General features: G+C 35.3%; 1 protein-coding gene across 1 annotated transcript in view; it reads right to left on the reverse strand.

Annotated features, from left to right (window-relative positions):
- Positions 1-22,639, reverse strand: part of BRIP1 (BRCA1 interacting protein C-terminal helicase 1) — a 165,200-nt gene extending 142,561 nt beyond the window's left edge. The window contains 5 exon segments of the mRNA XM_008576117.1: positions 10,556-10,675; positions 12,686-12,813; positions 19,018-19,194; positions 21,220-21,331; positions 22,536-22,639. Coding sequence (XP_008574339.1) covers positions 10,556-10,675; positions 12,686-12,813; positions 19,018-19,194; positions 21,220-21,331; positions 22,536-22,628 — 630 coding nt within the window. The 5' untranslated portion in view covers positions 22,629-22,639.
- Positions 22,640-23,507: the final 868 nt, after the last annotated feature.

Here is a 23,507-nt window from a genome sequence, read left to right on the forward strand (position 1 = left end):
TCCCTTGCCGGGCACGAAAAAAAAAAAAAAAAAAAAAAAAAAAAAAAAAAAAAAAATAGACCAACTAAAATTTAGATTTTAAAAGCTCTACTATGATATATTAGGTAAAAAATAAAAGCTATAGACCATAAATCCAAATTTTGCAAAAAGACAAAAACAAAACCCCCCAAAATGGTATGTGTAATATATGTTAAATAACAAAAATGGCTACAAAATCTACCCATCTTTTAGGTAACTCCCTTGCAAGGTTACTTTGGAGCTCTTTCCACCAAGATGTGAACTCCACCCCTTGACTCTGCATTTGGCTAATGTGACTGGAACATTAGCAAATCTGACACAGACAGACATAAAAAAAATTTGCACACTGGGGCTTGTTCTCTTGCAGCTCCTAGAACCCTGGGACTACCACATAGATAAAAACCAGTATTAGTCTGCTAGATGATGAAATATACCCACATCATGGACCCAGACAACTGCCAGTCAACTCCTGGAAAATGAGCTGCCTTGCTGCCTTGCAGCTGACCTGCAGCTGACCATAGACACATGAGTGGGCCAGCTGAGATCAGCAAAAGAAATACCCAGCTGAGCCCAGCCTAAATTGCTGACCCCCAGAATAGTAAGCTAACTAAATGCTTGGTTTGTTACACAGCAATGGATAACTAATTATATGTGTGTGTCTGTATGTGTGTGTGTGAGTAATAGCAGGCAAAATATCAGGGGTTGATGCTGAGGCAATAGTGGAATTAAAGATTAATGTTAATAACTTAAGTGTACATTTTGGTGGTTTCCAATTTTTTTCTAAAAAATAGACAATGCCTTTGCATTCAGAAAAAAATTAATGTCATTAAAAATATAAAGTTCAACATTAAAAAATATTTTTCATTATTTTCACTAAATATTGACAGCCTAAAAATATGACCATTCTTGACCTGATGATTTGAATGCATTGACAGATTTTAAGTTCTAACAGAGTTAGATGAACAATTAGAGGTATACAGAAAACTAAGCAAATGACAAGACAACTGTTAACACCAGAAAAAAATAAATCCTGGTTTGGGAAAAAAGCTGTAATCAGTTTTGAATATTTATAGGATTATAATAATGTAAATACCAAATATTGGGAGGCTAAGGGGGAGAAGTAATGAGAAAAGTGGAAGGGATTGTAGGAAGGCAATAGAAAGTATCTAAAACCAAAATGCAAGAGAAAAGCAGAATAAGCATGTTATTCCAAAAAAATAGATGAATGTCAGAATAAATAGGTAAAATGATTGAAAATTATTGACTTTGGATAGTGGGAATTGGTGAACAGAACTAGGGCAAGAGTCTACTGCTTTTGTGTTTGAAGCCATGTAGAACTCTGACTCTTACTATATATAAATATACTTAGAAAAAAATAAAAATTTAAAGAGGAAAAAAAGTCCAGGAACCAATCTAAGTATATATACCAATTTAGTATGTGATAACAGCAAAACTGCAAAACAGGAAAAATTATTTAAGGGACAATGGGAGAACTGATCATCTGTTTGGGAAAACATACAAAACATACATTGGGAAAACAAAAGTTAGAGCCTGATATCACACATCTATTAAAATAAATCCTATAAATAAGTGATTTAAATGTAAAAACAGAACTATTAAAAAAACCTGTGGTATGGGCCGGCCCAGTGGCGCACTGGAGAGTGCGCCGCTTGGGAGCGTGGAGGCGCTCCCACTGAGGGTTCAGATCCCATGTGGAGACCGGTTCCCGCTCACTGGCTGAGCGTGGTGCGGGAGCAACACCGAGGGTTGCGATCCCATTACCGGTCAGTAAAAAAAAAAGACAAAAAGGAAAAAAAAAATCTGTGGTAAATTTATAGAAAAGGATTTAGAAGGATTCTCATGGAAGTGTTCATGTTGTTTACTTCTGGGAAGCAGAAAAAAATGGGAGTAATAAAAGGGAGAACATTTTAATTTTCTCTCTGTACTAGTTTATACTGTTAAATATTTTTCAAAGAATATTTATTACTCTTGTAATTTTTTTTAAAAATCAAGCTTAAAATTTCCTTTGGCTATTTAGTGGATAAAACATGCAAAACATTTTAGGGAACTTAATCTCTCTCATACCACAGATTAACTGCTTAAAAGAAGATATTTTAATGCCAGACATACTGAATAATAAAACCTATTTTCTCTCACATATTAACTTTGTTTTTTTCCTTACTAGCTGACGAGAAAAAAAAAAAAAATTCCCAGCCATTCCTTTTCTCTCCTTCCCCACCATTTATAATCCATGAATCTATATTCACTCAACTTTAGAACTGGGTTCAAATTATGGTTTCACCATTTACCTGCAGTATGACTATGGTCAAATGATCTAATATCTTTGGACTTTTACCTATAAGATGAGATTAATCTGTGTTCTATTTTCTTCACAGTGCTGATATAAAGGCCAGATGAAAGAACATACTAATTATTTGGCACAAGTGTATATTTCAAACAGCTACTATCATATCGTTATTAGTAACCTTTAAGAAATAAAGGTGAGGGTGCCACAGGCCTCAACCCCGCCCCTCCTCCTTCCCCCACCCTATTTCCTTGCCCCTTCCCCTCTGCCCCTACCTCCCAACTGTTCCACAACATCATAGAATGTAAAAAAATAATATTAATAAATAAATAAACTTTTAAAAATATAGGCTATTATTGTTAGTGTCTGGCATATAATAGGTTTCAAAAATTTTGCTGACTTAAATTATACTTCAACTAGTTGTAATATTATTTAACAACTTGTTCTTATAGTAGCTACAGAAATCAAAAGTTGTTTCTAATTTTTTCTTTATATTAAGCACCAATTTACTTCTGGGTCCCTGAAATAATTTAGTCTTTTATTTATGTATGCTAATACATAAAAAACAAAAACAAAAAAACCAAAATGTACTACGGAAGGAAAAAAAATTATTTTTAAATCTGGGTTAAGTTGCCTATATTTAACAATATCATCATACCCACTGAGTAAAAGTTGTAAGCTTTAAGAAATAATGGTGAATCATGCATTTTCCTTAGCTTTGGCCATTTTTTCACTCATTTATTCAACAAATATGACTATCTACTAGGTGCAGGTGCTGTGCCAGATGCCGGTTATTTAAAAAAAAGTGAAAAAAGAGAAAAGAGTGACATCTCATTTGTCCTTATGGACAGCCTGGCAAGGAAACAAACAAAACAGTTACACCCACCAATAAATATATAATTATAAACTTTGATAAGCATTGTAAAGACAAAGGACAAGGTGTTAAGACACTAAACGAGGAACTAATGTTGAATGAATTACCTACACAGTACTACATATGACTGTGACCACATAAAAATGAACTTTCACCCAAAGGTCATCTGGAAGAGTTTATTCAGAGGCTGAATAGTGAGGTGGTTGAGAAGACCAACTCTAGAGCCCGAATGCCTGGGTTTTAATCCAGCCTCTACTCATCAGCTTTGTGACGTGAACAAGTTACTTAAATACTCCGTGCCTCAATTTTCTCATGTATAATTGGAGAAAATATGAATACTTTCACCATACAGTTGTTATAAGGATTGAGTTAAATTCTTTTATTTTGAAAATTGCCAAACCCAAAGAAGTTAAAAGAACTTGACAATAAGCATTAACTATATAAATCTGTATTTGCCAGGTGAATTAATACTTCTAAAATACATTGAGTGTGCCTGGCACATAGTAAGTATCATATCACCATGTATATGAAGTTATGTTAGTTATTTTAAATAAATTAAAACTATGAGAAAATCACTTAGAAAATACTTTTCAGAGAAAATTGGTCATTTTCTCCCAAGATCCTAGAGAATATGTTAAATATTAAAAAGAAATAAAGAATAGACAGAGGTGTGGGAGGAAGAGAAAGGAAAATAACAGCCCAAGGTCTCACCAACACCAAATTTTATCAGAAGGTCAACAGCGCACTCTGCTGGACCCAAGTCTCTTCTACACACCAGGCAAAAGTAATCAATTAAAATATGCTACTGCTATATTAAATCAAATATAACCACTTTTATTAAAGTATGTAGAGAATGGTAGCATTTATTTAATGAATAAAAAGAAGGTATAAGCATAAAAATGTGTCTGTAAGAATGCGTCTGTAATAATACCTTGCCCAATGTGGAGGATTTACTAAAAGAATTAATATAAACAAATCTAGAAAAAAATGACTGTGAATGGTGAAACAAAGTAATATCAGAATGCTAACATTCTATTCTAAACAACAAATGTTTTTCTTAACTATGTTTTAACCATGTGGAGACTGATGCCTCACTAGATCTTTGACATATTAATTATCAGTATAAGAAAATGAATCTAAAATGGAAGGAAAGGGAAAAAGCAGTGGACACCAGAAGTCATTCAAATACTGGAAAGTACCAACACTATTTTCTAACTTGAAGACCGGAGATGACAGGAAGATAAAGAGACAACAACCTAATTCTCCAGTCCACAGGTTGTAAACTAAATTATTTTAATAAAAACTAAGAAAATTTGAAAGAAAAACCAAAATATTAAATGTCCAATTCAGAGAAAAACAGAAATCAAACTACATATTTAATTTATGAAAGTTTTTCAAAAACAGTATTACTGTAATTTTAAAAGTATAAAGACTATAACATTTATACCTGTGTAGGGATAAGAAAAGTAAACTATTAATTCACGAATATAACTATTCTTCCAAAAAATAAATGTCCTCTCTAATATCATCTAATAAGAACCAAGATAGAAGCAGCATCCTTAGAATTTAAAGGTGTTAAGAGCTGAATGAGATACAATGTATTATTAAATTTAGTCCCACTCTCTTTTTCCTTCCACATGAAGAAACAGGTCCTAATTTATTTATTTATTTATTTTTAATAGTGGCTGGCTGGTAAAGGGATCTGAACCCTTGACCCTGGTGTCACCAGCACCATGCTCTCCCAAGCAAGCTAACCAGCCAGCCCCCAGAAATAGGTTTTTAAAAAAAATGTTATTTGCCCAAGTCTGTCAATTTACCTTATTCAAGATCTTTAGATGATCTAGATTAAAATATGACAGATAAAATATGAGGCATATCATCTGTCAACATAAGAAAAATTCTAGGAGCTGGCCTGTTAGCTCAGCTGGTTAAAGCTAGCCTTATAACACCAAGGACAAGGGTTCAGTTCCCCATACCAGCCAGCCACCAAGAAAAAAAAGAAAAGAAAAATTCTAAAATTTTTTTTTTTTTTTTTTGTGACCGGTAAGGGGATCGCAACCCTTGGCTTGGTGTCGTCCACACCGTGCTCAGCCAGTGAACGCACCGGCCATCCCTATGTAGGATCCGAACCCGCGGCGGGAGCACCGCTGCGCTCCCAGCACTGCACTCTCCCGATTGAGCCACGGGGTCGGCCCAAAATTCTAAAATATTAACTGTATTTTTTCAATTACCTTATCTAAAAGTTTTGGTATAAACTAATTTCAAAAGCTGTACAATAAATATTAAAACTTATTAATATGCATGAAACTATATACTATTTTTCTGCTACTTCTTTATGAAATCACCTATTCCAAAATCCACAGAAAGTACTTTTGTGATTTATAATGTAACTTTGCAAAGATTAATAAATGTTATACCAAAAACCAAAGTAAGTTCCAAAAAGGAAAAACATATTCCTCTATGACAACCAAAGATCCCATTCTGTAAACAGATAACCTCTACTCATATTCCCATTATCCTTTCTTATATTATGTCCATGGAGATGATTAATCCTGGTTCTCAGAAAAACTAGATGCATTACTTAATACAAACTACCCATGAGAAATTTACTAACAATTTGCTAAAATCACTTTCACTAAAACTATACGTTTTGTAATGACTGTATTTCCACTTTAACTACTTATTCTATTTTTCTGTTAGGAATAGAAAAATAAAGCTGAAAATATAGATCATTTAACCTAAGTATTTGTGGGGGTTTTTTACTCTAACCATTCAGAAAGTACATAAAATTATATACTCATGCTTTTCATTATAAACCACTAAAAAAAGAACAAATATTAGAGCTCAACCGTATGCTCTTTGCATTGCAAAAGTGCTTTGATGTCTGTTAAATTTACTTTATGCATGTTTAACTAGTATGGCATATGTCACTTACGTCATCTTACAAACAAAAGTTCTGTGTCTCACTGGAGAAATGTTATCATTTGAGTTACTAGATTTAACTGGGAGATTTAGTTTGTTCAATAAATCTTCACACTTAGGAGAAATTGTCAGAAATCCATACTTTTAACATTGTGAGTAATAAATCACCCACTTACGAAAAATTATTCCATTTCTAAAGAACTGTACTGTTATACAATCTAAAGCCAAGGAAAACATGTAATTTCAGGTTTAAAAATAAAACTGATATAAAGATATAGATATATACTACAGATATAGTTATACTTTACCAGTGAGAAGACCATAATAAATAATCAACATGCCAATACAACATAACCAAAAGAAGAAATCAATCAAAGCACTTGACTTAAAATTAAAGTACTCAGCCAGGAGCACACAGTAGCTTTGCTTATGTTGAAATGGCCTAGAACCGAACAGGTTTCAGCTATAAATATCCTTAAAAGATATTAAAATAACATTATGCTTAACTACAAACCTAACTCCACAAAATGTATAGTATCCATATTATCAATAATATATTCAGCAGCATTTAAAGACAACTGCAGATATGTAATATTATTATGCAATATTACATAATATCTTATCAGCAGCAAAGATAAGAACTACTAATATGTAACTATTTGCTGCTGCTGGGGTTGCTTCTACTACCACTTAACCACATAAGCTCTAAAATATGCAAGCTATACTCTAGCACTTTATAGGCATCGACTTGTTTTATCCTCATAACAGTGCCTTATAAGATAGGTACAATTATTATCCCCATTTAACAAATAAGGAAACTTAAGTACCAAGAGTTTAAAAACTTTGTCAAGGTTTCACAGGTAATGAACAGCAGAGCTGTGATTAAAATGCAAGCAGTCTCAAGAAACAGAAAACAACATAAATGTCCATAACCACAGCATATGAATGGATAAAAAAATTGTGGTGTATATATATATACACAACGGAATATTATTTGCCTTCAAAAAGAAGATCCTGCCATTTGCAACAATATGACTAAACCTGGAGGACATTATATGCTAAGTGAAATAAACCAGACAAAAAAATACTGCATGATCTCACTTATATGTGGAAACTAAAGTCGAACACATGGAAGCAGAGAATAGAATGGTGGTTACCAGGGTCAGGGAGGTGAGGGATGTGGGGAGATTTTGGTCAAAGGGTACAAAGTTGCAGTTACATAGGATGAATCAAGTCTAGAGATCTAATGAACAGCATGATAACCTCAGTTAATAATACTGCACTGTATACTGGAAATTTGCTAAGAGTATATTCAGATATTCTCACCACACACACAAAAAGATAACTATGTGAGGAGATATATATATGTCAATTAGCTTGACTTTAGTAATGATTGCACTATGTACATGTGTGTATTAGTCTGTTTCTGTTGCTTATAACAAAATACATGCAACTAGGTGATTTATTTTTTTTTTGTTTGTTTTTTGTCTTTTTCCGTGTCCGGCAACGGATCGCAACCCTCAGTGTTGCCCCCGCACCGGACCGGGGACCGGCAATGGGACTGCAGCCCTCGGCGTTGCTCCCGCGCCTCACTCAGCCAGTGAGCGGGAACCGGTCTGTATGTGGGATCCGAACCCTTGGGCGGGAGCGCCGCCGCGCTTCCCAAGTGGCGCACTTATCCAGTGCGCCACCAGGCCGGCCCCAGGTGATTTATAAAGAAAATGAAATTTATTGCTTACAGTGTCTGAGGCTGTGAAGTCCAAAGTCCATTTGGTGGTGGCAACAGTGACTCAAGGGTCTAGCATTGCAAGATGGTGGAAGCAGAGAGAAAGAGAGACAGACCCTCCCCTCTCTTCTTTTAGAGCCTTCAGAACTACGCCCCTGGCCGCCATTTTTAATCCATTCACTATGGCATGGTCCTACAATCTAATCACCTCTTCAAGGCTCCACCTTCCAATTACCATAATAGGATTTCCCATCCTCTTAACAATTACAGTGGGAGCTAAGTTTCTAATACATAAAATTTGAGGGACACAACTCAAGCTTCAGTGAGTTTTGGGGGGACGTAATTTAATCCACTACAATGTCTATCAAAATATCATGTTATAGGGCCGGCCTGGTGGCGCACTGCTACAGTGTGCCGCTTGGGAGCGCAGCAGCGCTCCCGCCGAGGGTTCGGATCCCACATACAGACCGGCCGCTCACTGGCTGAGCGAGGTGCGGGCGCAACACCGAGGGTTGTGATCCCATTGCCGGTCCCAGCCCGGTACGGGCGTGACACTGAGAGTTGCGATCCGTTGCCGGTCACGAAAAAAGACAAAAAGGAAAAAAATATATATATAATGTTATACACCTTAAATATATATAATTATTATTTAAAAACAAAAAAATAAAAATTAGGCAGTCTGGGGCCGGCCCGGTGGCGCACTGCTACAGTGCGCTGCTTGGGAGTGCAGCGGCGCTCCCGCCAAGGGTTTGGATCCCACATACAGACCGGCCGCTCACTGGCTAAGCGAGGTGCGGGCGCAACACTGAGGGTTGCGATCCCGTTGCCGGTCCCGGTCCGGTACGGGCGCGACACTGAGGGTTGTGATCCGTTGCCGGTCACGAAGAAAGACAAAAAGGAAAAAAAAAAAAAAATTAGGCAGTCTGATTCCAGAGTCCATTTTCTTAACCAAAAACAAAAATCCAACTATATATATCTATAGATATCTGTTTCTCTATCTTAAACAATCACAGCTTAGTCTATACTTGATTTCTTTCGCCTTGAGCTCCTACATATTTCTTTCCTTATCTTAATATTAGAACCAGGCTTAGATGGCTCTGAGAGGCATTTTGGAGAGAATGTGTAATAAAGTGATTACAGCATTTGCCAGAGAATCAGACTGCCTAGGCAGGAGTTAGCCCCACTATTTACCAGCTTTGTGACCTTAGGCAAGTTATTTACTTCTCAGAGTTGCCTTATCTGTAAACAGGAAAAGCAGTAGTACCAGTACATAGTCACTGTAAGAATTCAATAAGATTCTACAAACAAATATTTACTGGGCAACTAATAGGTGCCATATGCTGTTCAAGGCACCAGAGACACATGAAAAAGATTGACATTACATTCCAACAGGGCAGATAGATAACAACAAAGTTAACAAGTTCAGATAATAGTAAGGCTATGAAGAAAATAAAGTACAGTGAAAACAAATGAGTGAGAAAACACTGGCAGAGGCAAATATAAAGTATATATAACAATATGATGATGATGATTGACAATTAACATTAAAAGCTTCTAGATCACCTCTCCAACTATAAGGCTTCAGTGAAGATTATCAACAAAATGCAAACTGAATCTACAGTAACTGAAAACAAATCTGCGGTTGCCTGGGAAAGGAGAAACAGTGCAGAAAACATGTCAATCGGTCTATCTTGTACTTAGGAAAAATCTTTTCCAGGCATCATTTTGTAATATGTCCTGGTCATTTAGATAATATTTATTTCACTGAGTTTTACAGATCTTACAAATGTGGACACATTTCATTATGTAATATCAAAAAGTTACATTCTATAATATCACCAATTTCATCAGAAAAGTCTGCAAGTTATCAGAATACTTCCAAGTCACAGTGGTACATTCAAATTTTTCAAAATTCTTATTTTTACTTAAAAGCTCAAATTTTATCAGGCTCACTTCATTTATTATTAAGAATTACCAGTTAATCTGTCAGTCATTCTTTCAAGTGAAAACAATATTCCATGGAAAAAAGTGGCTAATTCATCCTACAATTCAAACAATCCTACAATTGCTTTTTCTCAAGACATCCATCCTACTTCCATATGCAAGTGTTTTATGAGTATTACTCATTTCTTCACACAGAATATTGAAAATCTCAAGTGCTGAAATTTAATAAAATTAGCTATTTTTAATTAGCTTCATCATGGACATTCTTAAATGAAACTGGCTTTTTAAAACTGTGAGTTAATAATCATGAAGAAAATTACTACTAATAGAGGTTGGTGCAACTACCTTGATTTCTGCTAAGACACCAACAGTTCTACCCGTCACTGCTTTTGCACCACCAATGCAAATGTCAAGACAATAAAAAAAGGTAAATAGTATCCTAATATTATTATGAAAATACTCTTGCCCTCACAGACCACCCCAAAAAAAATCTCGCTGAGAATTGCAGCCCTAAGGATACTAAAAGAACTTCAGCAAATTGGAGTTCACAAACATTAACATAGACAACAGAAAAAAGAATTTCAGATCTTTCTCTAATCCTATTCTCTCATCTTATAAATGAAAGTAGCAGAGATGTGACAACATTTAGGACTTCTGAGTTGTTTTCTACTGTTCTTTGCATTATATTCTTTCTAACCTTTCAAAAATGAATTTAAACAATTCTCCATTTTCCTTCTTTAAACTAAACAATGATGTAAATACATACGTTTTGTGGAAAAAAGGAGTTTATCTCTCCTACTGGAGAGCTGAGTTTTATGGTCTTTCCTGAAGCACCTTTTGCATCCAAATGGTGTACCTCCTTTTCAAAACAATAACGTTTTCTAATCTGTAAACACAGAATCAAAAAGAAGTTTAATGTAAACTAAAAGTTTGACAGGTTAGTTGTTCCCAAAGGTCAAATATCTGGTTTTTTTTACATCTGAAATAAATACTATTTCTAACTGGCAATAATCAAATAATTTTTTAAAACACATTAGGCACCTAGTTACAACACAAATAAAATGTAGTAAGAACTCCTGAATCCTAACCAAGATAGCTTTAGTGAGTGATGTATCAAAATTATAGTATTGTAAAATGATCTTTGCATAAAATTGTTCCACCATATGGACATCTAGTATTATAAGCAAGTCCAATCACATACTTAATTATAAGTAAAAGTAAATCAAAATTTAAGCCTCATTCTACATTGAAAAGAACTCAATTTTTAAATGTAAATGGTCATATTTCTTACATGATAGAATAAATTACTTGATTACTATTACTAGATATTTGATAAACCAAGTTGTCTTTCATTAAATTTCTTTTATCTAAGTTTTCTTTCCAAAATGTATCCATCCTTTTTCCTACTTGCCAAAGATCTATTTACTTAGATTATTATAAGGGGGAAAAAAAAGCATTTCCACTGATAATCCCATTGCTACCAAAAACGAAATGAGAACCAATGAAAACAAGGAATAAATGTTTTATGTTGAGCCCTACCTCACAACATCCAACTCTATGTACACAATTTGGAGGGGAAAATCTCTATAGATTTATTCTACATTTGGAGCTTTTACAAAAAAACAAAAAAAAAACTAGTTCATTCTGTTTCTAAAACAAGGTTTAATTATAGAAATTAATAAAGCATGTAAGTGGAACAGTTAAATTACATAAGAATGCAAACACCTTGAGTATACTAAATTGAAAGTACCCAACTACTTACCTACAAATGACATGCTAATTAATAATTATCTGTTTTAGGGCCGGCCCGGTGGCGCACTGGATAGTGCACCGCTTGGGAAGCGCGGCGGCGCTCCCGCCCGAGGGTTCGGATCCCACATACAGACTGGTTCCCGCTCACTGGCTGAGCGAGGCGCGGGAGCAACACCGAGGGCACTGGATAGTGCACCGCTTGGGAAGCGCGGCGGCGCTCCCGCCCGAGGGTTCGGATCCCACATACAGACTGGTTCCCGCTCACTGGCTGAGCGAGGCGCGGGGGCAACGCCAAGGGTTGCGGTCCCGTTGCCGGTCCCCGGTCCGGTGCGGGGGCAACACTGAGGGTTGCGATCCGTTGCCGGACACGGAAAAAGACAAAAAAAAAAAAAAAAAAAAATTATCTGTTTTATTCGTAACCAACTCCATTAAAATCTCAGCCTCCCTACCTCACTGCCATGAATTCTGAGGAAACATGTTCATACATGACAAGCATATTTCATTTAAAATTTCTGGTAATTCATGTCCCTTAGTAGTTTTTAGAAATATATGTATTTAATCATGTACCAATCTTAAAAACTCAATAAACCAGAGTAAACATGGCCATTGTACTAAAACTATCAATACCAAAAATAACATAACATGAATATTTATATCAAATGTATTTTGGCCAAAAGAAAATGCTATTATTAGATAAAAACAATGGAGGATTTAAGAAGTATGAAGTAGCTATATTACCAAGATAAGTACATAGCTTACTGTCAAATTCCTCATATAAAAGAAAGTACCACGTAGGGCTGGCCAGTTAGTTCACTTGGGAGAGCATGGTGCTGGTAACACCAAGGTCAAGGGTTCAGATCCCATTACCAACCATCCTCCAAAAACAAAACAAAACAAAACAAAAAAAAAAAAGAAAGTACCATGCAGCTTCATTTTAATGACATGGTACTGTGAATAATCTGCTGTGATAAACTCCTTTGTAACAGGTAACTATACAAAATGAAGTTACAATAAATTACCATTTAATTTATGGCTGTGACATGACCCAACTAATCTCCACAAGTGCCACTGAAAACTTGATTAACACTTGACTACCATGTTCAGCTATAACTGGGTAATTTCACTGCCAATAAACTCTGTTTACCTGCTGGGTAGTTTCTAAGGATCGTATTCTTTTCTTCTCTACTTGAAAATCATCATTTTCATCTCTGTATATGGATGCCTGTTTCTTGGCAGATAACTTTGCAGCCAGAGTGGTTTTTTCAGCAGATTCTTAAATAAGAATAAAAAATTATCATAAATAACTTACACTTCGGGAATTTTCCTAGAAGAAAATTGGAGCCAAGATGTTAAGACTTACTTCTAAAAATTTCATGCCACAGTTTAAAACACGAAATGCTAAACATGTTTAAAAGGCATTCTTTACCACTCAGTTTACTTTACCAAAGATATAAGATTTTGACAAACATGCTTTCAACAAGAAAAGCTCAATTATTAATTTTAATAGATTTATGTTTTTGTAGACTACTCCCAATAACGTGGTTTAAGAAATATAACTAAGCTGCTCTCAAGAAAATGTATTTCATTTCTATAAAAATCTTTCTTTATGGTGTCTCAATGTTCCTTTCCTACAAAGCTTCTCCAAGTTCTTTGGGCTAAAAATGTTGATTATAGAATCAAACTCATGTAATCTGTCTTTTAATCTCACAATCCTGAAAGCTCATTCTCAGGATCATCAACAGCCTCTTAATCACCAAATAGTATTAATTATCCCCATTTTACAAACGTGAACACCAGGTTTTAAAGAAGTCAAGTAACTTTCCCAATATTACACAGCTAGTAAGTGGCAGTTCTTAGATGTGACTGAATCCTGGTGTCTGACTCCAAAGTCCTTAAGTAGGCATACAGCCAAACATAACACTTCTTGGAATACAGCAAACACATTTCCCTCTTCCTTTATGTCTGTAACACTATTCTTAACTATTCCTATACGTGGTTTCTCTTTTTTCCAAAATATGAGTGTTCTTAAAGGTAATTTCCTTCATCTTTGCTCCTCTCTACACATTCTTTCCACTCCTGTGGCCTGATTCACTTAACAATCATTTATTAGAATCCATATGAAGGCCAGATACGATAGAAAAACAATGAAAAATAAAAGTTACTGGCCTTAAAGGATTTATAGATTCTTTACAGTGGAGAAAGACCTGCATGAGAAGGTCCAATACTGTTTTCAAAAAACAAGTTTGGCCCTGCACAAACACAGAAGTAAACCTATGCCACATGGCATTGGTCTCCAAGTTTTTTCTAAAGAGTAGGATTTTTTTTTTTAAACATTGCTTACAATTTCCAAAATAGAGATGAAAGAACTTGAACTTCCCTGATCTACCATATCCCCTCCCTTTACAAGCCATGTTTCTTCCTAAGGCTCTTAGGAACATAGTTTGAAAACCACTATATTCTAAAATCTCAATAGTTTCGCCTTTCATACCTAGGTCTTTAATCCACTTAGAATGGATTTTTGTGTATGGTATAAAGTACAGTTGCAATTCAATTTTTTCCATATGGATATATAATAGTCCCATCACCACTTAGAAAAGAATCCCTCCTTTTTCCCCTATGTTCTTCAGGAACACTTCTATAAAAATACCAAGTTTCCGGATATATGTGGGACTGACTTTGGGTTCTCTATACTTTTACATTGGCCTATCACTGCTATTATCAGGCTATCTATTTTTTTTTTTGTCCTTTTTGTGAACGGTAAGGGATCGCAACCCTTGATGTGGTGTCACCCGCACCGCGCTCAGCCAGTGAGCGCACCAGCCATTCCTATATAGGATCCGAACCCGCAGCGGGAGCAATGCTGCGCTCCCAGCGCCGCACTCTCCCGAGTGCGCCACGGGATCGGCCCTCAGGCTATCTTAAAATCAAGATATCTGGTAGATAAGTCTCTCACCTTGACCTCCTGTTCAAAAGTATCTTAGGGCTGGCTGGTTAGCTCAGTTGGTTAGAGCACGGTTAATTGGTTAGAGCAAGGTCCAGGGTTCAATCCCTGTACCAACCAGCCTCCAGAAAAAAAAAAAAGTATCTTGGTTATTCTTAGTCTTTTGCATTTCCACATATATTTTAGATAAGACATGTAATTTTGAGCTCTGCAATTTCCAGGCAAACCAGTAAAATAACCACAAAACACAGACCAGTGATTTTCAACTGTGGCCATTTTAACACCACCACTCCCCACTCCAAGGACATCAGGTAATGTCTAAAGACATTTTTGGTTGTCAAAAACAGGGATGGAGGGGAAGGGCTACCAGTGACATGAGTAGAGACCAGCAATGCTGCTAAACATCTCACAATGCATAGGACAGCTCTCACAACAAAAAATTATCCTACTCAAAATGTTAATAAGTGTCACTGTTGAGAAACGCTGTCCCAAATAAATCAAGGGGCAAATTTGCACAGACCCATTAAAAGGGCAGGGAATGTCTACCAAAAACAGTAATTCAGTTTTAGAAAAATTGAACTGCCATGTGCCAAATAAGGTAAATCCAATTCCTAAAAACAAGATTCTTATCATGGTCACATACAATAAAGGTTTATCTTTCTGTTCTTTATAGCAGGGGAGTTGGCAGGAAGCTCAAAGGGTTAAGTCTTTAAGATACAAACTTAAAAAGAAACAAGATATCTCCTGAGTACATTTTAAAAGAAAAAAAACTCCGAGAGATCAGTAATAAACAACCCAATAGAAAAATGGGCAAACAACTTGAATAGGCAATTCACTAAAGAAGATATTCAAACGACCAATAAGCATATAAAAAGATGCTCAACCTCCTTAGTCACCAGAAAAATACCAATTAAAACTCAATCAGAACACCACACTTGCATCAGAATGGCTAACATTTTTTTAAAAACTGGAAATATCAAGTGCTAACAAGAATGTTGAAAAACTCTCATATACTACTGAGAGGGGGGAGTGCATAAATTGGTTCAACCACTTTGGAAAATGTTGGTAGTATCTACTGTAGCTGAGCATATATATACACTATGTCCAATAATTCCATTCCTAGGTATGCATCTAATGGAAAATACCTATTTGCACCACTACAAATAAGAATGTTCATAACAGCATTATTAAACAAAAGTGGAAACAACCCAAATATCTAACAACTATAGGAGAGATTAATAAATCATGCTATATTCATACAAGGAAACAATATACAGAAACAAGAAATACTACTATATGCAACAGCATGGATGAATCTCACAAATACAATGTCAAGCAAAAGAAGTACATATATAAGTCCATTTCTATAAAGAGGCAAAATTCAATGGTGACAGAGGAGGACAACAGTTACCTATGGAAAGAAGGGATAGTTACTGAAAAAGAACATGAGAGCCTCTGGGGTGTTGGCAATGTCTTCTTTTTTAAATCTAGGTAGTAGTTACACAATCACATTCACTTTGTAAAAATTCATCAAGCTTTACACTTAGGATTTATACTTTTCTGTATTTAGGTTGTATCTTATTAAAGAATTTACTTACAAATAGGGTATTAGAATACAACCCAGATTTATCCCATGTAGACTAAACAACCCTAACTCACAATAATGTTAAAATGAAAATTGTGTACTTATGATCAACTGATTTTTGACAAAGGCACAAAGGCAATGCAGTGGATAAAGGACAGCCTTTTCAATAAATGGTGATGAATAACTGGATACCCATATGCAAAAAAATAAACTTAGATATACACCTCACACCATTATTCAAATTAACCCAAAATTGATCTTAGGCCTAAATGTAAAACCTTAAACTTTATCTGATAAAAAACTTATATTCAGGGCCGGCCCGGTGGCGCACTCGGTAGAGTGCGGCGCTTGGGAGTGCAGCGGCACTCCCGCCGAGGGTTCAGATCCCATATAGAGACCGGTCCGCTCACTGGTTAAGTGTGATGCGGGTGCGACACCGAGGGTTGCAATCCCGTTGCCGGTCCCGGTTCGGGCGCAACACCGAGGGTTGCGATCCCGTTACTGGTCACGAAAAAAAAGACAAAAAGGGAAAAAAACGCTCACTGGTTAAGTGTGATGCGGGCGCGACACCGAGGGTTGCAATCCCGTTGCCGGTCCCGGTTCGGGTGCAACACCGAGGGTTGCGATCCCGTTACTGGTCACGAAAAAAAAGACAAAAAGGGAAAAAAAAAAAAAAAAACAACTTATATTCAAACTATACAGACTTCTCAAAATTTAGCAATAAGAAAACTATCTAATAAAGAATAGGCAAATGATTTGAACAGACATTTCATCAAAGATATACTGGATAGCTAATTAGCACATGAAAAGATGATCAACATCATAAGTCACTAGGGAAATGCAAATTAAAACCATAATGAGATATCACTACATGCCCATTAGAATGGCTAAAATTAAAAGTCAAATTAAGACCATACCAAGTGTTGACAAGAATGTGGAGAAACTAACTCTCACAACTGCCGGTGGTAATATAAAATGGTATAACCACTTCATGAAACAGTTTGGGAGTTTCTTAAACACTTAAACATACACACCACCAAGTGATCTAGTAATTCCACTCCTAGGTATTTACCTAAGAGAAATGAAAGTTTATGTCCATACAAAGACTTATACACAAATGTTCACAGTAGCTGTCCTTATAATAGCCCAAAACTAGAAACAACCCAAATATAGACCAAGTGGATGTGTATGACTAAATAAACCATACAATGGAATATTACTCAGCAATAAAAAGAAACAAACTATTGATACATGCAACAACATGGATGAATCTCAAAATAATTATGTCAAGTGAAAGAGGCCAGATAAAATAAGTGTACATACTTTATGATTCCATTTATATATACTGTAGAAAATAGAAACTAATCTATAATAACAGAAAGCAGATTAGTCCTTATTTGGGGTAGTTGAGTCATGTGATGGGGAAGGAGGGATAATAAGAGCATAAGAAAACTTTTGGTGGTGATGATTATGTTCACTGTCTTAAGTCAGGTGCAAGTTTCATGGAGGTACACATGCCAAAACTTATCAAAGTGTAACATTTAAATATATACAGTTTGTTATGTCAAGTACACTTCAATAAAGCTGTTTTAAAAAACAAATGTATATAAATATTATATGCCAGAGTTCTTACTGTTAGCTCAAAATTAATTCCATTTACTCATAACAAATATTTATCTAGCCATCTACATATGTGCCAGGCACTCTGCTAGGTTCCATGGATACAATGGTAAGCAAACTGACATGGTTTTTGACCTCATGAAGTATATCATCTGTTAGGGAAGCTGAGATTTATAGAAGATGCACCCAGACACACATACAGTACAAACTGTGACAAGAGCTATGTAGGAGAGGTAGACAATGAGATGACAAACTATAATAAGGAAACCAAACCTAGTCTGACAGGAAAGCCAGGGTTGACTCCCCCAAGGAAGTGACATTTAAGCTGAGGAAGAGTAGGACAATTTGAAGATAAAACTTTGTTCAGAAGAGAAACTAATACAAGCAAAAGTTCTGAGGAAGGAGAAAACATGATCCTTTGAAGGAATGCAAAGTAAGCCAGAAGGTCTAAGGGTTAAAACTTGTAGACAACACTACTAGTCACCTATCCACCTCCTTTTCCTCGTTCCTAACAGAATCACACAAGCATCTATCATCCTCTCAGTCATGTGCTTTAGAGGAAGCTAACTCCATCCTCAAGTTTTGAAGTGGACACTGTTTAGACAAGTAAATCATGAGAAGCTCTTTCTCCTCCCAGTATTAGTTAAAGAATGGCATGAGTAAAAACAGGAAAAGAAGTTAGTTGGAAGCTCTAAACAAGAAATGCTAGTTTGATCGAGGGAAATATCAATGAAAATGGAGATTTGCAAGGAGGTATAGAAAGAGCAAACTGTTAAATATGTAATAAATAATATTAAATCCTTTCCATATAGTCAAAAGCAGTATTTTTTTAATATTAATATTATGTTACTGTAATATATTTCTGTTAATTTAATCTAATAAGAACTATTTAAGGATCATACATAAAACATGCCCGATTTTCATGTGGGATACTGGCCCCAGAAAATCAGGCAAACTTATCAAGAATGAATGAATGAGATTAATCAGATTTTGTCTTAGGAAACAAACATTATGTTTTATAAAATTCTAACATATAATTAACAATACTTGCTATGAATAACATCAATTTCTGAAAATCATTTATTATGCCTTACTTTCATCAAAAAGTAATTTAAGCCAGCAAAATGTCTCAATAAATTAAAAGTCAAATTAAGAATAAAAAAAGTCCAAGGACTTTTGACCACTCCATGTATTATTTTTAAATAATTACAGAGAAATGACATAAAGACACATAGTCGATTTTGCTAATCAAATTTATCTAAATTAGGTATCATAACAATAATAATTGAAGCTCCTATTAAAGATATCAACAGACCCAGGCAAATATTACCTTGATGAGTTGATGAAGTGCCATTTCTTTCAGAAGGTGGTGTGCTTGGACTGTTGAAATGATGTGAAGTTCCTTTAAGGTTCGTGTCATTGTTTGTAAAATTCTTTGAATGGCATGTACAACAACATGACAATGGTACTTCAGCTTTGTTACTTAAGTCCTCATCTACTGGCTTCCCTAAAAATGAAAGACCCTCTAATTAAATAAACATTAATATTTCTCTGCAGCTAGAGTGAGTAATCACCCCAGTTCACTCAGGATTGGAAGGTTTCCCAGGATGCAAGATTTTTAGGGCTAACACCAGAAAAGTACCTGGCAAATCTGGACAAGCTAATCACCCTATCTGCAGCATCAAATTAGGACAGGAGAGAAACACGAATGACAGAAACATTTATAGAGAATTCATCAATTTACATAATCAATAAAAATCTAATAATCAAAGAATAATAATGTAATAAAAGCACAGCCACTCAAGTATTCATTTACATTGAGATTTATTTAAAAATCAAGCAGGAAAGATTGAAACAAAGACTTCAAGTATATTCTTAATTACTACTATTTCCCTAACTAATAAATTTGAAAGTTCAGTATATTAAATAATAATGTAAACACATAAGGGTTAAATCATTCCCTACATTATGCCTCTATTTCAAACAAAAACATGTTTTACAATGTATCGATTCTGATACATGTATTAAAATACATTTTAAGGTAAATATCCAAATTGAATAAGGCAAGAAATTTTAACACCTAAAGACAGAATTGTAATAAGTCTACCCTGTATGCCTTCATTATATACAAATACACAATTCATACACACTAAAAAAAGCTGAATACAGGGCCGGCCCGGTGGCGCACTGCTACAGTGCGCCGCTTGGGAGCGCAGCGACACTCCCACCGAGGGTTCGGATCCCACATACAGACCGGCCGCTCACTGGCTGAGCGATGTGTGGGCGCAACACCGAGGGTTGCGATCCCGTTGCCAGTCCCTTTTAAATTGTTAACCCCACCAAAACCAAAAATAAAACTAAGTGTGTATATATATATATGTATGTATAAACCCTTTATATATAATTTTTAGACAAATGAGGCCAATTGAACATCGATAATCACGAAAAAAGACAAGGGCGGCCCGTGGCTCACTCGGGAGAGTGCAGTGCTGATAACACCAAGGCCCCGGGTTCGGATCCGGGCGGCCCATGGCTCACTCGGGAGAGTGCAGTGCTGATAACACCAAGGCCCCGGGTTCGGATCCCATATACAGATGGCCGGTTCGCTCACTGGCTGAGCGTGGTGCTGACAACACCAAGTCAAGGGTTAAGATCCCCTTACTGGTCATCTTTGAAAAAAATAAAATAAAAAAATAAAAATAAAAAAAGCTGAATAATTTGCTTTTCTTTTTATAAATAGTACTGACATTGTTTTCCCATTTGTACCACATAAATATTACTAACTCTATTTTCTAGACATCTGTCACTAAAATTTTGTCATTTTTTTCTAAAGATTAACATTAGTAAGAATCAAAACTTCTCCAAAAGCTTTTATTTTTAATACACTCTTATCAGTAACATTTTCTTTTAAAAATGTGTGTGTATATATACGTGTGTGTTTATATATGTATGTGTGTATACTTCAAATTCTCCTAATACTTTAAGTAAAAGCCAACAAATTATGTAACTAAAATGTATGTAGACTATACAGTCTTTCATAAAAGTAAATATTAATAGGCATTTGTCAGTAAATATAATTAACAATACTTGCTATGAATTGTTTTCTTTTCTTTTCTTATATATTCCATGTTCTAATGATATGAGGAAGGAACAGATAAGCAAATATATTAAAGATTTACTCAAAAGAAAAGTTAGTATATGTTATAGCATCATGACAGCCCCATCTTTTGCATCTTTTACATACAATTATCATCTAATTAGTTTCATAATGATAACTCTAAGCATCCAAAACTCTTATGCACTCTCTGAATCATCAAATAAGAGACTAAATTCTGGTCAATACTGTTTTAGGATTAATTAAACATATTTTCCTATATTGAAACTCTTTTGGAAGATATATAACTTATTAAAAAGAAATATCTTAAAAGAGAACATTTAGATTAGTTAGAACATGGTTGAACCATCTGGATAAATAGCACTTTATATATTTTTCAGGTCCAAATCAGCAACCTGAAGATATCAAACTGCTTACCACTAAGAGATTGTTGCCATGCCAAAGCAGAACAAAGTAAGGCTAAGCTTTTTCCACTTCCTGTGGGGCTCTCCAACAAACAATGTTGGTTACTGTTTAATCCTCTGACAATCTACCAACACAGAAACCAAAAAAAAAAAAGTCAATAAACATTTTACTTTTGCATGGGCTCTATCAGAAATGTAAATAGAACAGCAAGACAAAGTGAGGTTGCATTCCAGGGAACACAGCAATAGCAGACTTTATTCCTTTGCCTCTCCAACATCATATTGGACTTAAAAGCATATCAAGAACAAAAGAAGAAACGAAAAAAGCAATTTGTGCCTTAATTATGCAAGCACCAAACATTTCTGTGGCACTGGAATATACTAATACTCATGAATATCTTTGATAAAAACTTAATGGGGGATACTGTTAGTGGGAGTACAAATTGGTACAACTACCTTGCACAGAAATTAACAATTTCTAGGAAAGGTGAAGATACCAAACTCCAGCAAGTCCAGTCTGATGTATATGTTCAAAAGCTTTCCCACATAACACAAGGAAACTTGTATAATAAAGTTCATAGCAGCATTGTAATTGCAAAAGAATGCAAATAACCTAAATGTCCACCAATAGGAAAACGGACGAATAAATTCTGATATATTCCTACAATGGAATACTACACAGCAATTAAAGTGGATAAACAATTAACAGGGCTACATCCTAAAAATAATGTTAAGCAAACAAATTCCACAGAAAAATGGGTATAGTATATCATTGTACAAAGCTTAAAAATATTTAAAATAATACTCTACGTTGTTTATGGATATATACACATGTAATAAAAACATGACTGGAAAAAGTATAAAAACATGTCTGGAAAAGGAAAAGAACAAATTCAATACACTAATAATCTTGTTACCAGGAAATAAGATATGAAGTAAATATGGCAAAATATTAAGATTTAACAAAGCTGGAAAGTTGGTTTACTCAAATTTGTATATTAATTTTCTACATGACTGAAATACTTCAAAAAATTAATGGTGAGAAATATAGTATTCTGTGTAAAAGACAGTAAATACTTTGTGGAAAGCGGTAACTCATTAAAGTAAATAGAAGTTCCAAATGAGCTGAAAACATTTTTCAGAATGTTCGCCCTTGGTAGTGATCAGAATTATTTTCCCAAAGATCAGATGTTCTTCCAAACGAACCAAGCAAATATTCTCAGTCCATCTGCTATCTGAAAATATGAAATGTAGTCACATACTCTGTGTATGTTATGGATCATAAGTGTCTGTATCTTAATAAAGACTTAACTGCTGAAAAATACTTACAGAATTCATCATAGCAAGCTGTGATGGGTAGGCTTTACAAGGAAAGTTAATCTTCACCCCGCCAATTGTATATTCAGACCACATTGAAGACATCGTGCTTTCTTGTTTACTTCAAATTCCTAAGTGCAACAGAAATGAAAATCAATATTGAAACAATGTTGTTCAAGGAAACCAAGACACCCAAAACTAGAACAGAAGTCTGGAAATAAAAATTAGAATTAATAAATGTATAAACAAAACAAATAGAAGCAAAAGAATTTTCTAGTCTTATAAATGACAGTGGTTGAGAGCATGTCTCAGAGTCTGACAAATCTAGACTTGCATCCCTACTCTGCCAAGTAGTAATTGAGTGACTCTGGGCAAGTTACTTGATTTCTCTAGACCTTGTTATCCTCATCCATAAAATAAGGATAGTAATAACATCTACCCCATAGGATTGTTATACAGAGTAATGCACAAAAATGATAATACAGTACCAAATTAATGCCAAATTAAACACGAACTCTTGTAACAATTTAGAAAATTTGTAATCAACCTTTAGAAACCAATAGGTTTGTCTCTACAACTTCATATCATCACTCTTTTTCTTCTATTCTCTGCCTTCCTATTTCCCCTTTCTGCAGTCCTCCAGTTAGAAGGAAAAAACTGTGTGCTCACTTTGGCAGCACATGTACTAAAACTGCAACGATACAGAGATTAGCACAGCCCCGTGCAAGGATGACACGCAAATTCGTGAAGCATTCCGTATTTTTCCGCCCTGGAATATTCTAGCTGAGACCATATTCTTCAATAACAGCATTGGTATCTGAGATGAGATACAACATCTAAGCCTAATACTACTACTTTAAAAATTGTTTTTTTAAAAAAGAAAATGGAGGGCCGGCCCAGTGGCGCACTGCTACAGTGCGCCACTTGGGAGCGCAGTGGTGTTCCCGCCGAGGGTTCGGATCCCACATACAGACCAGCCGCTGT

The sequence above is a fragment of the Galeopterus variegatus genome, unplaced genomic scaffold, assembly GCF_000696425.1.
Source record: "Galeopterus variegatus unplaced genomic scaffold, G_variegatus-3.0.2 Scaffold1292, whole genome shotgun sequence".
NCBI classification, from domain to species: Eukaryota; Metazoa; Chordata; class Mammalia; order Dermoptera; family Cynocephalidae; genus Galeopterus; species Galeopterus variegatus.